The sequence below is a fragment of the Eschrichtius robustus genome, chromosome 8 (assembly GCF_028021215.1).
Source record: "Eschrichtius robustus isolate mEscRob2 chromosome 8, mEscRob2.pri, whole genome shotgun sequence".
In the NCBI taxonomy this organism is placed as follows: domain Eukaryota; kingdom Metazoa; phylum Chordata; class Mammalia; order Artiodactyla; family Eschrichtiidae; genus Eschrichtius; species Eschrichtius robustus.
In genome coordinates this window covers 85,600,757-85,617,020 of record NC_090831.1, presented here as the reverse complement: position 1 = coordinate 85,617,020, position 16,264 = coordinate 85,600,757, and the positions used below count along the sequence as shown (strand labels likewise).

General features: G+C 44.1%; 2 protein-coding genes across 5 annotated transcripts in view; one reads left to right on the top strand and one right to left on the bottom strand.

Annotated features, from left to right (window-relative positions):
- NT5C3A (5'-nucleotidase, cytosolic IIIA) overlaps positions 1 to 3,539 on the top strand; it is a 41,693-nt gene extending 38,154 nt beyond the window's left edge. For all 4 annotated transcript variants that reach the window (XM_068549275.1, XM_068549277.1, XM_068549278.1 and 1 more), the window contains 3 exons: positions 536 to 698; positions 1,297 to 1,497; positions 2,421 to 3,539. In XM_068549275.1, coding sequence (XP_068405376.1) covers positions 536 to 698; positions 1,297 to 1,497; positions 2,421 to 2,522 — 466 coding nt within the window. In that variant the 3' untranslated portion in view covers positions 2,523 to 3,539. The remainder of the gene's footprint in view (positions 1 to 535; positions 699 to 1,296; positions 1,498 to 2,420) is intronic.
- A 3,184-nt stretch (positions 3,540 to 6,723) lies between these two features.
- FKBP9 (FKBP prolyl isomerase 9) overlaps positions 6,724 to 16,264 on the bottom strand; it is a 47,714-nt gene continuing 38,173 nt past the window's right edge. Inside the window, exons 8-10 of the mRNA XM_068549266.1 lie at positions 12,847 to 12,992; positions 11,052 to 11,215; positions 6,724 to 8,128 (exon numbers count right to left, since the gene is read on the bottom strand). Coding sequence (XP_068405367.1) covers positions 7,952 to 8,128; positions 11,052 to 11,215; positions 12,847 to 12,992 — 487 coding nt within the window. The 3' untranslated portion in view covers positions 6,724 to 7,951. The remainder of the gene's footprint in view (positions 8,129 to 11,051; positions 11,216 to 12,846; positions 12,993 to 16,264) is intronic.

Sequence of the window (16,264 nt, the reverse complement as noted above, 5' to 3'; positions counted from 1 at the left end):
AGGCTCCAGACGCGCAGGCTCAGTAGTTGTGGCTCACGGGCCTAGTTGCTCCGCGGCATGTGGGATCCTCCCAGGCCAGGGCTCGAACCCGTGTCCCCTGCACTGGCAGGCAGACTCTCAACCACTGTGCCACCAGGGAAGTCCCTGCTTTTCTTACAATAAGGAGTAGATGAGCAAGATGACAAGCAGGAGGTCTTCCAGCTCACCTTTTGTGGGTTTTTCAAGGTGTGCTTCAATTATTTGCTGTAAAATGATATACATTCTGAACGGTAGGTTTATATCCATATTCAGTGCAAGTCTAAAATCATCTAATTTGTACTGTTAGAATTTATTGAAAGGAGGATAAAAAGCTAACCAGTTTGAAAAACTTGCAGTAGTGTTATAGACAACAGTAACAGCCCTCTTGGGCAGTATTTTGAAATGAGAATATAAATGAGCCATAGAATCAAGTAGAAATATTTAGCTTTTATAACTTGTAGGTGAAAAGGAGATATACCTTGCTCTTTAACACTCACTTCTTACCTCCATCTTACAGGGACGGATATGAGAATTTCTTTGATAAGCTGCAACAATACAGTATTCCTGTGTTCATATTCTCAGCTGGTATCGGTGATATACTAGAGGAGGTTATCCGTCAAGCTGGTGTTTATTATCCAAATGTCAAAGTAGTGTCCAACTTCATGGATTTTGATGACAATGTAAGGATAGCAAATCATTCTTCATGATTAATTTTAGTATCAGAAAATATTTTAATCGTGCAAATGCATTTTAATTTATTATTTAATGTATATTCATTAAATTAGGCCAAGTTGATAGGCCTGCTCTGGAAATCATCATCTCTCCCAGGGTTATGTCTATATCCATGTTTTAAAAATAATATACCAAAAAATAATAATATACCCTTCTTCTGTTTCTGAAGCTGCAGACTAATAATAAAATTAGTAAAACTTCTTTTAAAGTAATTTAATGCAGCAATTCTGAACACTTAATATCCATAGATAGGGAAAAAAAGTGAATTAGAACTGACGTTATTTGAGTTCTAAGAAAGACAATATATTATGATATACATAAAATGAGACCTTTTGGTTGGGAAACAAATGAAAAGTAAAAATTGGGTTTTCAAAGCATTGTGCTTTCAGTGGTTTTCAGTGGTTTTTCAGTGGTTTTCAATGCATTTAAAGTGGTCTCTAGGAAGTCATTAACTTCTCAGAGCCCTTCTTACCTATCATGAATGTAAAAATACAACAAGTAGAACTTGCAGAACCTATTGTTTCAGAGGATTTATATTTTTAACAGGGGCTGCTCAGAGGATTTAAAGGAGAACTAATTCATGTGTTTAACAAAGATGATGGATCCTTGAAGAATACGGAATATTTCAATCAACTAAAAAACAATAGCAACATAATTCTGCTGGGAGACTCCCAAGGGGACTTAAAAATGGCAGATGGAGTAGCCAATGTTGAGCACATTCTGAAAATTGGATATCTAAATGATAGAGTAAGTATATAGATGTCATTTAATTTTCTTTAGAAAAAAAAAAATTAGGATGAAACTTTATAGACAATTGTTACCAAAGGTGCCTGAGAAAGTAGTTATTTTAGAGACTTTTTTTAAAAATTTATTTATTTAATTTATTTATTTTTGGCTGTGCTGGGCCCTCGTTGCTGCGCACGGGCCCTCTAGTTCGGCGAGCAGGAGCCACTCCCCGTTGCAGTGCACGGGCCTCTCATTGCGGTGGCTTCTCTTGTTGTGGAGCACAGGCTCCAGGCGCGTGGACTTCAGCAGCCGTGGCACGTGGGCTCAGTAGTTGTGGCTTGCAGGCTCAGTAGTTGTGGCTCACGGACCTAGTTGCTCCGCAGCATGTGGGATCCTCCCAGACCAGGGCCCAAAACCGTGTCCCCTGCGTTGGCAGGCAGATTCTTAACCACTGTGCCACCAGGGAAGCCCCAGTTATTTTAGAGACATTTTGATTTCTCTTTGTCCCTTTACTTTGGTGATGATTAAGGGAGTTGGTATGCACATATGTATGCTATAGGTATTGGCGGGGAGGGAGAGTGTACATTCTAAATGAGGTGCCTCTGGCCTCTCCCCACTAGAAGCCCGTATCATTCCCTAGTTGAGAATCAAAAATGTCTCTAGACATGGCCAAATGTTCCTTGGGCACTATCTCCCCAGTTGAGAACCACTGGGCTAGAGAGAAATCATTTCATAAGAAAAGCCACCATATGGGAAACTTCCTATGTCAATGAGTTTTAAAATTTTGAAAGTATTTCTTCATTTCAAAGGTTTTATGAAAGCAAATTAATTTACAACATTTTACCCAAAAGATTTAACATAGCAGTGAGATTTATACTGAGATTATTTACTTCTCCCCCCTGCATATTAATTTAATTTTTGTGATTTTTTTGGTTGTTGATTAGGTGGATGAGCTTTTAGAAAAGTACATGGACTCTTATGATATTGTTCTAGTAAAAGATGAATCATTGGATGTAGCCAACTCTATCTTACAGAAGATTCTATAAACAAGCATTCTTCAAGAAGACCTCTCACCTGTGGGTGCAATTGATGCAAGAGCTGCTCATCTGTTCATCTTGTTAAAAGATTTTATTTATAATATATTCTTGATCTTGAAGTTTTTCCTCTATACTGCTGAAGTATTTTCAGATTTATTGAATCCATCAAGTGGAAGCTCCTTTTTCTCCATCTCTCTCAACACACTCCTCACTATATTTTTTAACAGATTAAAAAAAAACTTAGAGCAAAAATTTGAAGAATAACTCCCTACATTTCCATAGTGAATTTTGTAGCTTAATGTTATGACATTTTTGAGAAGTCTTTTTACATTGGGAAAGTTTGTAGATGTTTAAAAAGTTTTATGAAATGGTGAAATAATGTGCATGATTTTAAGTGTTGTCATTTTTATAATTTGGGTGAATTATGCTGATAGATTAACCATCTCCTAAAATTGTGTTATGTTTGGTTATTTTGTTTGGTGAAAATCGATATTTACCAAAAAACATTGGCACTTGATGTTTGAAAAAAAATCTATTGGTATCTACATGCCACTAATCATTACAGAATGTTCTATATTGAAGCACTGATGATAAAAATGAAATGAAAAGCCTTTTTAATTCTGTCAAGACTATTATTATTCATTCAACTGAACCTGCCATGTTTTTGTGTGTGATGTATGAATCCTAATGTCCTTGTCATAGTGGCTATTTAGATTATTTTCAGATTTACACACTATAAAAATAAAAAGATTTTTGCAGAGAAAATTTAATCTGTCCTTCAGAAAATACTGGGGCCTAGGAAAATTGTTTTCCCCCATTGAAAATATTAGTAAAAGAAGGTACTATATTGAAAGTCTAAGCGTTTCAGAAATAGCCATAGGCAGAAAACAAAATGTAGCTGGGTCTCATGATGACTAAAACAAGAGTACTTCAGGGTTAGGAACTGCCATTCCTCTATGCAGTCTGACTTCCCATTCTGAGTTTTGGTTGCCCCATAATGGTTTACACAAGGCTTAGACTTGCCATTGTGATAAATTTTTTTTTTTAATAAATTTATTTATTTAATTTATTTATTTTTGGCTGTGTTGGATCTTCGTTGCTGCGTGCGGGCTTTCTCTAGTTGCGATGAGCAGGGGCTACCCTTTGTTGCGGTGCGCGGGCTTCTCATTGCGGTGGCTTCTCTTGTTGTGGAGCACGGGCTCTAGGCGCACGGGCTTCAGTAGTTGTGGCTCACGGGCTGTAGAGCGCAGGCTCAGTAGTTGTGGCGCACGGGCTTCGTTGCTCCACGGCATGTGGGATCTTCTCGGACCAGGGCTCGAACCCATGTCCCCTGCATTGGCAGGCGGATTCTTAACCACTGCGCCACCAGGGAAGCCCACCATTGTGATAAATTTGACCCTGACTCTAGCCCTTGAACTGCAGAGTCTATGAGCAACTAATTGGTTTTCTTAGCATGTGAGCTATGATACAGACAAGGCATGATCCAGCTGGTTCTGGACATCTAGTGTGGTCAGTAATCTCTAGTCCAGTCGAATATGGTAGGGAGGCAAGGTCTTGTGATGCAAACCTTTTTCCTGCAGCCCATCCTTATCTTCCATCACTACTTCTCCTTTTTATAATAAACAGTGAAGCAAAGTACTCGGTGGCACAAAGGAGACTGTTCCCTGCTTGGGTATTTCCAGAATGGAACTCAAAACCAAGCTTCTTGCTTTAAAGCAGATAGCATGGCATGGGAGTATCAATTACCTGGAGGACTTTTTCACATAGAAAAAGTTGGGAATCCCTTATCTAATGAGAGCTCTTTACTCCTGTATTTGCTATTAGAGCTTGCCATATTGGCTATTTTCCAAAGGATTTATAATGTGCTTCCACAAATAAGCACAGTGCATGGTGTACGTGTAAAGAATACTGTAGTTATGACCTGCATTCTAGTCATTGCTCAGTCCTTTGCTAAGACTATAGGTCAGTCACCTCCCTTTAAAATGGAAGCCATGAGAGCAGTCTCTACAGCCTCTTCTAGCCATTACCAGTTCAGAAATGGCAAAACTTGCTGTTGGATTAAACATGTGGGGTGAGAGAATAGGGTGACCCCAGGTGTCTGGTTTGAGCGAATGGGTGGCAAAAGAATGAGAGAGGAGAACAGGCTTGGATGGAAGGTGCTGGGAAGGGAGTGGGAATATACATTCTATTTTGAACACACAGTTTGAGATGCCTGTGAGATATACAGGAGAAGATACCATAGGCAGATTAGAGCTCAGAGGAGAAATTTTGGCAACTATAAATCTGGATGTTGTCTGCATTTCAATGAGATTTAAATATGGCCACTGTAAGCTGGAAGGAATTCCCATGACCTATTGAAATTCCAACATTAAGGATGACCACACAGAATCAAACACTATTTTAATAATATCTGCAACTAGCAATAAATAATTGAGAGCAGTATTCTTATTTTATAAAAAGACTCCAGACCCTAAGATATCCAAGGGAAGAAGCCTTCAAAGAAAGCAACTCTGTTCCTAGAAACCTAAGATATTAAAGTGCCTATGTATAATCTTGCAGTCAGGCCAACTTCCCTAACAAAATGCATACGTTCCCTTAGCAACGGAAAGAATGGAAGTGCCAGGCAGCACTCAAGCCAAAGGTTTAGAAAGATAAATACTGCATGGTATCACTTATATGTGGAATCAAAAAATAATAAGTTGAAGTCATAGAAACAGTAAAAAAGTGGTTACCAGGGCCTAGAGGGTGGGGGAGATACAAAAAAGGATACAGACTTTCAGCTATAAGATAAATAAGGTCTGTGGATCTGATGTATAACATGGTGACTATAGTTGATAACGCTGTCATATAGCTGAAATTTGCTAAGAGTAGAACTTAAACGTTCTCAAATAAAAAGGTGATGGGTGATGTATGTGTTAATTTAAGTAGATGGGGGAATCCTTTCACAGTGTACATTTATGTCAAGTCATCACATACACTTGAAATGTCTTACAGTTTTGTTAATTATACCTCAGTAAAGCTGAACAACAAAAGCCTGCAGGACAGAGACCCAAGAAGAGCCAAGACTTCAGTCTGAGTCTGAAGGCCAGAAAAGACCAGCGTTCCAGCTCAGCAGTCAGGTAGGCAGTTTAAATACAAAAACAAATACAAGCTAAAGTTACCCTTCATTCTTGAAGCTCTAAGGCCCACAGTCCTTAATTTCCCTAGAGAAACTTATTTTTTATTCAGCCAACCTGTCTCCACCACTATAGAAAACAGCCAGTGAAGATATTCAAACAGGACCAACTAAAGATGTAGGGTAGAGAACAAGCACAGGATGTTTATCTTCATGAAGATACGTAAGCGTAATGAAGTGCTACAAGTCAAATGCATTCCAAAGAGCAGTTCAGTTTAGCAGATCATAAATGCATCTAGTGCACTTAAGGAATTCTGTTAAATGAAAAGGCTGAGTGACTGTGTGCACCGTAGAAGAGGGTTCGGGAACAGCCAGGAAGGCCATGGGCACCTCCTTCCCCTCCCAAAAGCACACAGAGTCCCTGAAGTTGCTTCTGCAAAGAGTAAACCAGAACATTTGCTCTTTAGAAAGCCATATATGTATAGTTTTTTCCCTATACATGTGCCAGTTATTCTCCATTTGCTCCCAACCCAACCCCAACCGGTCATTCTCCACCTTCCTCTGCACCCCAAAACACTGATCCCTGAGAACACCAGCCCCTGAGCTCCTTGCCCTCTGGCTTCAGGTTGGCTTCAGCTAATGGGAGCCAGTGGCAGGACAGAGAAGATGGGTGTTTCTTCCCTCAGTACTCTGCTCCACTGCCAGCCGCAGTGCTGGGAGTGGCTGCATCCCTCCACCCGCTCCTACCAGGCAGCCCCTCCCAGGCTCCCCTGGACCCTTCAGGCCCAGGGGTGGAACAGCTTCCTACTGTCATTGGCCAACAGCAGTCATGGGTACCTTGACATCCTTACTGGGCCCCCTGAGCCCTGCCCACGCTTCTGTAAAGAGTACTTTCATTAGCTTCTCTTCAGAAGTCCCACATGAGGGTATGTTTCCAGCCAGGACTCTGACTGATACATCCCCCATATACCGTACAGCAATCTTCCACTTCTTCCAATTCAGTCCTGCTGAGTTTTTATCAAGGGGATTCTGATGGCATGGTGTATTCTCATGGGAAAAATGAGACTTCAAATAAAACACCACAAAACCTGATGATATAATTCAATATTTTATTTATGAAAAAGTCATCTTCCAACATTTATTCCATTGAATGAGTGCACAGCATTTTCAGGAACTATCTATCTCAGGGCTACATCAGTACAAAATAGTTTAAATTAGTAGAACAAAGCTGTTTCAAAAGGAAAATCATTGGTTACTGCAGGGTGAGTGCCACCACCACTTGGGAACAGAGGACATGAGGCAGCAAGGTAGTTACTGCATAACATGGGGACAGGCCAGCAGGTACACTGTCCTTCTACTATGCAGAGAGAGGCTCCCAGGCCTTAGGGCACCTCCCTCTCTAGGACACAAATGAGAGGCAGAAGTATGTCACTTTGTCTATGCTCACCTGTTGGGATGACATTTCCATCTTGGCCACAGTGAGATACACTGGAGCTAGGCTTAGCCACCAGCCCTACATGTATCTATATCTGAGCAAAGGATTCAGGGTGAGAAGAGAGGGTGCTATGGGATAGAGTGATGGGAATAAGCAAGAGTGAAGAAGATAATCTTATGTGACAAATGCAGAATCAAATTCTCTACTCATGGTCCAAGATGCCTTTTGTTTGGTCCACTGATTTTCTTTTTAACCTCCAAGTTACCTAGCCAATAGGAGGACCACAGTGAGGTGGGGTATGATTAACTAGAAGAGCACACCTGTGTGTGTGTGTGTGTGTGTCTGTGTGTGTGTGTTTGAGTAGAGGCACGGTGGAGGTTGGGCATTACCAGGGCCCATACGGGCCACTGGGAAAACTTTTCTGGGGCTGTCTGGGAATCCTGCTGGGGCATGCCCTCTGTCTCTTCTAGCCATTTGGAGAATAATTTTACAACACCAGCAAGTTAAAAACATTTTTAATCCTCTTTATGTAAATATCCTAGACACATTTTCTTCTGTTCCCTCCAAGATGATTATAACTTCTGTATGACACTATTTCCCTTTAATAACAAAACTACCCAGAAGGCTCACAAAACAACTGCTGACAATGCAGCATTTTCAATATTCTATACAACCCATGCTAAGGCACCCGCACTGATTTTTCTAGTATCACTGGCATCAGCCTAGAATTCTCACCATGTGTATCAACCCACCCCGATGTATGTCCCAGGTACTATATGACCCACCTACTACTTGCTGACGATTCCCCTTCTGAGAGACCCTCGCACCCTCACTGCACATTCTGCCACAACAGGGGGCTTGGCATCACACAAATGGCTCATATCAGGTTTAGAGTTCGTCGTGTTTTGCCTCCTGGTCTTTGAGTTTAAATTCCTCAGCTGTGACCTTCCCATCTCCATTCCGGTCCTGGTTGGAGAACATATTCTTCACAATCATCTCAGCATCGAATCCAGGGGCAAGTTTCCCTTTGCCAGATGCCACCTGGGCATGAATGTACTCTGAGAACTGGAGAGAAAGGGGCAGGACAGACCATGAGATACAGCAGCTGAGAACACCAAGCTGGAGCCTGAACAGAGCAGCCCAAAGGCGATGGGGCTGGAATTTGAGTCTGAGCCAGCAGAACAGACAAAATCTTCTGAACTACACGACCCGGGTTTTTTCCTCCAGATGCAGGTTAAAAAACCCCTGCCAAAATGACTCCAGGAGCCCTTAGGTCCCAGGCAGCCAATACACAGCAGCCACTGGAACTATCCCTTTTCCCCAAATCAACACTTAGTTTAACACCAAAGGCCAATCCCCTAACCACCCTCGCCTCTAAGAATTCATTCATTCATTCATTCATTCATACAATAAAAACTTACTGTCTACTGTGTGCTAAGCACCATCCTAGATCCTGGAGCTATATCAATAAACAAGCAAAACATGCTGCCCTTGCAATTCTAGCATATGCTAGTGGACAAGATACACAATTAAAAAGGAACATTTAAAAAGTAAGTAAACTACATGTTAACTTAGAAAGTAAAATGCTCCAGAAAAATGAAAAAGTAGAGCCAAGTAAGGAAGATCCAGAGTGCAGTTAGGGGAACGGGTTGAAATGTCAATTTGGTGGTCAGGGTAAAACCCTAATGCTAAAGAGAGTCTTGTGCAAAGGCTTGAAGGAAGTGAGGGAACACGCCCAACAGTTATCTAGGGGAAGTGTCTTCTGAGCTGAGAACAGCTGGTAAAAAGGCCCGGGGTGGACACATGGCCAGTGTGTTTACAGGACAGCAAAGGGAGAGTTGTTGGAGAGGAGGTTACAGCGAGCAGGTGGTGGAGGGCCATTGTAGGGCCTTTGTGGGCCACCGCAAAGACTGGAAATAGGGGGATGTATGGTCAGACCACTCAAGATGGCTGTTCTCTTGTCTTTGTACATCCCCTGTTTGACTAGTCCCTGCTTCACCTACACCCTACTCACAAGAACGTGCTTGCCCCCTGCCCCAGCTAGTGATTGTTCTAATCCTTAGGCCAGAATGGTTCCACCTGCTAGTTTAGTAAAGGGAAACCTCTGCCCTCATGATGGTCGTTAACCTGGGGCTGTGAGGGACATGCCCCAGCTGCTGGTTTCCCTGGTAACTGATAAGCCAAGCTGACGTCAATTCCCCTATAAATGGTGGCCTCCTTCTCCCCCAGGTAGCGAAGATTTCTGTTATGTCCTGCCTCCTGTCTGCCGTACACAGTGCGCGGGGGGTAGCTCCAGGACCTTTTGCTGCAGACTTGTATGATACCCCTGTCCAATAAGTTGTTGATGTCTCTGTCGCTGTCTCTAGGCTCTTTCTTCAGTCTCAAGGCTGGGCAACTACAAGGCTTTCAGGCCTGCGGGATGCAGCCCAACAGGAGGCTTCTGCAGGGTTCTGAGATGAAGCAGGCCATGCTCTGACTTATGTTTTAGAAGGATCACTCTGGCTGCTGTGAGGGGCAAGGGTGAGAGCAAGAAGACCTTCGTAGCGGTCCAAGCGGGAGGCGGTGGGCCCTGGACTGAGATGCTGTGGGGCAGAGGTGACGAGAAGTGGTCAGGTTCTGGATATATTTTCAAGACAGAGCTAGAATAATTTCCTGATGGATCTATTCTAGCCTGTGAGAGGAGGAGAGGAGTCAGAGATGACTGAGTGCTCTCACCTGAGCAACTGGAAGGAAAGCGATGCCATCGAATGAGATGGGGAAGGCTTTGGGTGAAGCAAGTTCAGGGGGGGTGGATATTGGGGGTTCAATAAATGAAGATATCAAGTGGGCAGCTGGATACCTGAGTGTGAAGTGGAGAGAAGATGGGCCCGGAGCTGCCCATCTGGAAGTCACAGGACAAGGATGGTAAAGCCATGGGACCGGAGGAGACCACCAAGGGAGTGACGTAAAGGGGGAGAAGAGCTCAAGTTCAGGACTTAGCCTGGGGCCCTCCACCCTGAAGAGCCCAGGAAGAAGACTCCTGAGAAGGAGCTACCAGTGAGGTAGAAGGAACACAGAGAAACTGTGCTGTGGAAGCCAGGGAAAGAAGACGTCTCAAAAAGGAGACAGCTGTGCTGAAGTAAGAGTAAGTAAGGTTCAGCACCTTAGTGAGACCAGGTTCAGTGGCGTGGAGGGATAAAAACCCAACAGGAGTGGGTGTGAAATGGATTACAAGGAAAGGAACTGGAGGCAGGGAGGACAGACAACTCTTCTGAGGTTTTTGCTGTAAAGGGAGCAAAGACATAAAAGAAATGGAAAGATGCATTAAGAGAAGGGAAAACAGCAGCATGTTCTCGGGCTAATGTGAACGATCCAGTAGCTGGGGAAATGTTGATGACAGAAGAGAGAAAGGGGAAAAGGCTGGAGCCATGTCCTTGAATAAGCAGACATGGAACAGGTGGAGAGCTGGAATTCCCTGGGGCTGTGACAAGACAGAGGACTCTATTGCCCAGTTCCACAAAGGGGTGTCTCGTGCAGGACAAACAACACAGGATCTAGATGCTCCAGACGGGGATGTGTACAAACCGCTGGATGGCTGTGCAACCTTGGGGAAGTCATTTACCTTCTCTGTGCACAGCTGCTGCTTCTGAAAAATAGGGATGATTACAAGGCTGTTGTGAAGGCCAAGCAAGATAATGTATGTGAAAAACATTTAGCACAGTGCAGGCCGCAGTGAGCACCCAGGAATGAAGAGCTGAATCCAGAGCTGTGAGACCTGGAGCCAAGCCCTGAAGCTCTCAGGGCCTCGGTCTCTTCAAAGAGGAATTGTGAGCTCAACTTAGAGACTGTGTGCGTGCAAGTGCTTGGTACACGAGCACGCAGGTTACCAGCATCACAAGCAAGCACAGCTGTCCTCACTCTGAAAGGATTCACATTCAGGGTGGGTACCCAGCCCAGTGAGGCTCCCTGAGCTCCTTGGGTCCCACTTCCCTTCAAAAAGGTCAGTTACCTCTTCCAGGAGGACTTCTCCATTGCCGTCCTTGTCAATTTCTTCAAAGAGGTTGGCTGACACCTCGCCGTTCCATATGAACATGTACCCCTCCGGCAGGCCGGCCACGAGCTCCAGCAGCTCGATGTCAAACACCAACACAGCACTGCCGGGCACTTCTCCATCTGCCGCAGTGACGGGAGGAGGGGGCGTTAGCGACAAGGCGGAGGGCACGCCCCTCTCATCCTCCCCCCGCCACCCCGGTTCTAGCTGCCTCATGGATGGAGGCATCTCTTGCGAAAGCAAGAAAGTTCAGCATCAATCAGCGAGTGGTTTTTCCAAACTGTGGGTAGTGAGTCTCAAAATCAGTTTAGAGAATGGTGACCAACATTTTTTTAAATTAAGGGATAGAATAAAATCAGAGTACATTGCACATAGAAAGGATAGGTATTGTTTTATGAAACTTAGTTTTAATTTTATATATAAAATTAAATGGATATGTATATTAGGTAAAATTGCATGCTTATGTGTAACACAGATTGGGAGATAAAATGTAATTCTTACTGTGTGTCTTGGTGAAAAAAGTTTAAAAGCCACTAGCAGAGACTACAATGGTAGAACTTTTGAATAAATCTAACCGCTGAACTTTAAGAATAATACAGTATGCCTTAAAATCATGATCCAGGATACGATTTGTAAACACAAATTCTAGAACAGTATATACAGTATGGGTCCAAAAGAACTTATAAGTATGTGACTATAAATAAATGTGCATTATTTTAAATTATATATTATAACTATAATCTATATCATAGGAGCATGGTCGTATAGGATATACAACATATTTTTTAAAGTGTTTCTTCTCCGATTGGGGGGATTAGCAGAGAGTATCTTTTACAATTTCTTAAAAATTTTGAAAAAGAAAATCCAAAGTGCCTATCACTTCTATAAGTTAGCACTTCCCATCTCCTCCATCTCCAGACAGCAGGGGCATAAAAACTGAAAAAGAAGGGGTTCCCACCCACCCCCACGAGGAGGGCTCATTTTGGCCAAAATCATGAAGTAAACTGTAACAGTTGTGAGGGCGACGTAATGCCAGTATTTCCAGAACTTGAAACCAATCTCTTCCACAAGGAAATCTCCTTGGATAGCTTATAGGTTCAGCATTCTAGTGCCCTGGGAAACAGTTCCCCAAGGAAGCACCTGGCTCACCTAAGAGAAATCACCTGGCAAGCCCTTTCAGGGACATTTCCCACATGTGGGTTTGAAGAGCCAAGGTTTATTTCACAGAAACCCCTGCTTAATCCCATTAACGTGGCACTAACACTGAATTCACGGGGTCTTGAAACAAAAATGCTAAATACTTAAATAAAAGTCCCCAGGCTTCCCTGGTGGCGCAGTGGTTAAGAATCCACCTGCCAATGTAGGGGACGCAGGTTTGAGCCCTTGTCCGGGAAGATCCCACGTGCCGCGGAGCAACCAAGCCCGTGCACCACAACTACTGAGCCTGCGCTCTAGAGCCCATGAGCCACAACTACTGAAGCCCGCGCACCTAGAGCCCGTGCTCCACAAGAGAAGTCACTGCAATGAGAAGCCCGCGCACCGCAACGAGGAAGAGTAGCCCCCGCTCGCTGGAACTAGAGAAAGCCCACGCACAGCAACGAAGACCCAACACAGCCAAAAATAAATTTGAAAAAAAAAGTCCCACAGAGTCTTTGGGTTTTAAATGGAAGAAGCATATTGTTCTAAATAAGCACAAAATACAGACAAAACATGTGCCCCAAACACCTTTTATAAAACATTGTTGCATACTCACCCACACCAGCCTCCCCATATCCCAGGTGGGGTGGAATGATCACGGTCCGTTTCTCCCCGACGCACATCTCTCTGAGACCCATATCCATTCCCAACACGACTTGTCCAGATCCCAGAACGATATTATACGTTTTACCTAGGTTCCACCTAAAAATGAAACAGAAGAGTCCCCGGTTAGGCCATCAACCCACTGGTACTTAAGAGTGTCCTCCTGAGAAGAACATACCACTTCTGTGATCTTTCTGCCAAAGATACAGAACCTCTATGGAATCATAAGGAAACATCAGACAAGCCCACATTGAGGGACATTCTGCAAAACAACCAGCCTGTAATCTTCAAAAGTGTCAAGGTGAAAATCAAAGGAAGACTAAGGGAGTTCGAGAGTTCAAGAGTTTTGGACATACTGAAATGGATCCTTTTGCTTTAAAAGACCTTATTGGAACATTTGGCAAAACTTAAGTGGGGTCTGAGGATTAAAAGTAATGTATCAACATTAACTTCCTGATTTTAATTGAATTATGTAAGAGAATGTCCATGTTTGTTGGAAATACACACTAAAGTTTTCAGAGGTGAAGAGACATCATAGTGGCAACCTTCTCACCAATGGTTCGGGGTGAGGGGGGAAGTTCTTTGTACTGGTCTTGCAATTTTTCTCTAAGTTTTAGTCAGTGTTGTAGCTAGTCAGAAATTTTCATGAGAATTTAAAAAATATATAATGTAGTTAAGACCCTGGGATTTGGATTCAGCAAGACCTGAGTTTGAATCCTGGTCAAATTTAATTTGACCCTAGGAAATATAATGCCTCAGTTTTCCTCATCTATAAAATGGAGATAATAACAGCTATTGCACAGGTTCCAAATAGTAAATAATATGCTTGTCACGGCAGAGAGCAAGCATGAAGAGCTCAATAAACGGATGGCCTTGAGAGTGTGAAGTGCTTGTGCCTGTAATAGCCTATGACTCCAGAAAAATAACTGTGAACTTGGGCCATGGTGTTAATTATCCTTGATGCCCAAGGTCCCAGGGGAATCTAAACAAATAAAAGTTGGCTCAATCACCTCATTCACTACTGAAAGTAAATCTATTTCCAAATTGATGGCATTCCTATCACATCCTAAAGGCAAACAGTGGGAATGTTCTTCCATGGCAAGGAAGAAAAGCCTCCTGGATATCTTGGCGCCCCCTTGATGTCCATCACCAAGTGGTGACAACAGGGAAGGGACTGCCCCTGTGGTCGCCTCCGCTTCTCAGGCTTCCCAGCCTCCCCTGGCTGCAGGGCCGCAGCCTCCTTCCCTCCTCAAGCTGGTTCCCAGGGCCAGGCTGGTTCTCTGGAGCTAGCAAATTAAAACCGCGTTTGCATTTGTCCTACCTGGGAGGAAACAGAAACAAAGCCAATTCTGGCACAGGATGCCTTGGCCCCAGGCCTGAAGGAGGGCAGGCACGTCCTCTGTCCTGCCCCCCACACAATCCCTCCTTTGTCAGCAGCACAGAGGCGCCCTCACACTGCCTCTCTCCAGGGACCGTGGGGAACTTCCCGTGGGACTACTGGGTTTCAAAGTCTTACAGAATATTTGAGAACTCATTTAGTTATCAAATAACAAATGTTTACTCTTCTCTGAGGCCAGTTTCAACATACATTAAAAAAAATCCTCCAAGGGCTTCCTTGGTGGCACAGTGGTTAAATCCACCTGCCAGTGCAGGGGACACGGGTTTGAGCCCTGGTCTGGGAAGATCCCACATGCCGCGGAGCAACTAAGCCCGTGCACCACAACTACTGAGCCCACATGCCACAACTACCGAAGCCTGCATGCCTAGAGCCCGTGCTCCGCAAGAGAACCCCGCAATGAGAAGCCCACACACCGCAATGAAGAGTAGCCCCCGCTCACCGCAACGAAGAGTAGCCCCCGCTCACCGCAGCTAGAGAAAGCCCGCGCACAGCAACGAGGACCCAACACAGCCAAAAATAAATAAATAAAATTAAAAAAAAAAAATCCTCCAAGCAAGCAATTTGTTTTCATGTGTCATCTCCGAAAACCCTGCTAATTCTTTTTCCTCAAGTCATCATTTTATTTTTATTTTTTATTTTGCAGTTTTTCTCTCAGACATTCTCCTCATTCCTTCTGTGCATTCCCGGCTTCCCATTCATTGCAAGCTTCCTGCTTCCTGCCTGCAGGCTGCCCCCTCTGGCTCTCCACCCACATTCCCCTCTATCCTCTCCATCATGGATTCTCCTAGCGCTGATGAACGAGCAACCACAGCAGCACCTGCCTCGTTGTTTACAGAGCCCATGTGGGCTTGGGGTGGGACCAGATCCCCTCTTCCAGAAGGAGCTCCTCTCCCACACCCAGGTAAGCAGTCTCCTGACACACTTCCCATTATCCCATTATTCTGAAGCTTCCACCCAGCGGAGACCAGCAGGGAAGCCCAGACACTGCTCTTCCATGTCGATTTACACGTGACACAAATGACTCAAGTGGTTCAGAATGGAGTCTCTGAGAAGAGGAAGGAGCATCACGTGGCTCCCGGATGCTCTGTAACAATATTGTGCATCCGCCAAACACACATCAGAAGCAGGAAGACTGATTCTCCCCACCCCACGTGAGAAGCGTATCCTGAACCCACCAGAGAAGAAATTCCTTTGTTCATTTCCCACCCCCACTTCCCTTTCCAAGGCCATAGGAGCACCAGACAAGAATATGAACGTTGGCCAGAGCAATGACAGCCAGCCATCGGCCTTACAGACTGTTCTAACCTAGTTTTCCCATGCATAAGCCCACTTGATCCCAAAACAACTACAAGCCATGCTTCTTCCTCACTGTCTAGTCATCAGTGCAGAGGTTTGTTGTAAGCCAGGTCCCTGTAAATCTGGGCCCCAGAACCTAGAACATATTTCCTTGATTCTATAATGCATATTTTTTTCACATTTTAATATCTCTTCATTTGGGATACATCTTACAATTGACATCATCTCATTATTTTTTGGCAGTGTTCTTACTTTCTTGAGGCACATAAAATGATGCTTCTAACAACCAGCACATTGTAGATCTGATGAAATACGTTAACTGCCTGAGGATACCGGATGTCATAGCACCAGAGAGAATGCTCCGAGCAGTATGTCCCTCAGGCTCTGCACGCTGGCTCTCCCCAGCCACACTCTGTCACCTGAAGCCACAAGGCAGAGGCACGCATGAGAGGGAGAGAAGACCCTCCCCATCTAGAATAAAGGCAGTAGCACATATTTATATGAAGCCCTTCTTTCTCCTCAAGACTAAACTTGGGACTCTAAGTCAGGCTCAATACAAAAATGGGTGTACTTATATGGAGACATAAAGAAAGACTGAGGGCTTCCCTGCGTGGCGCCGTGGTTAAGAATCCGCCTGCTAATGCAGGGGACACAGGTTCAAGCCCTGGTCCAGGGA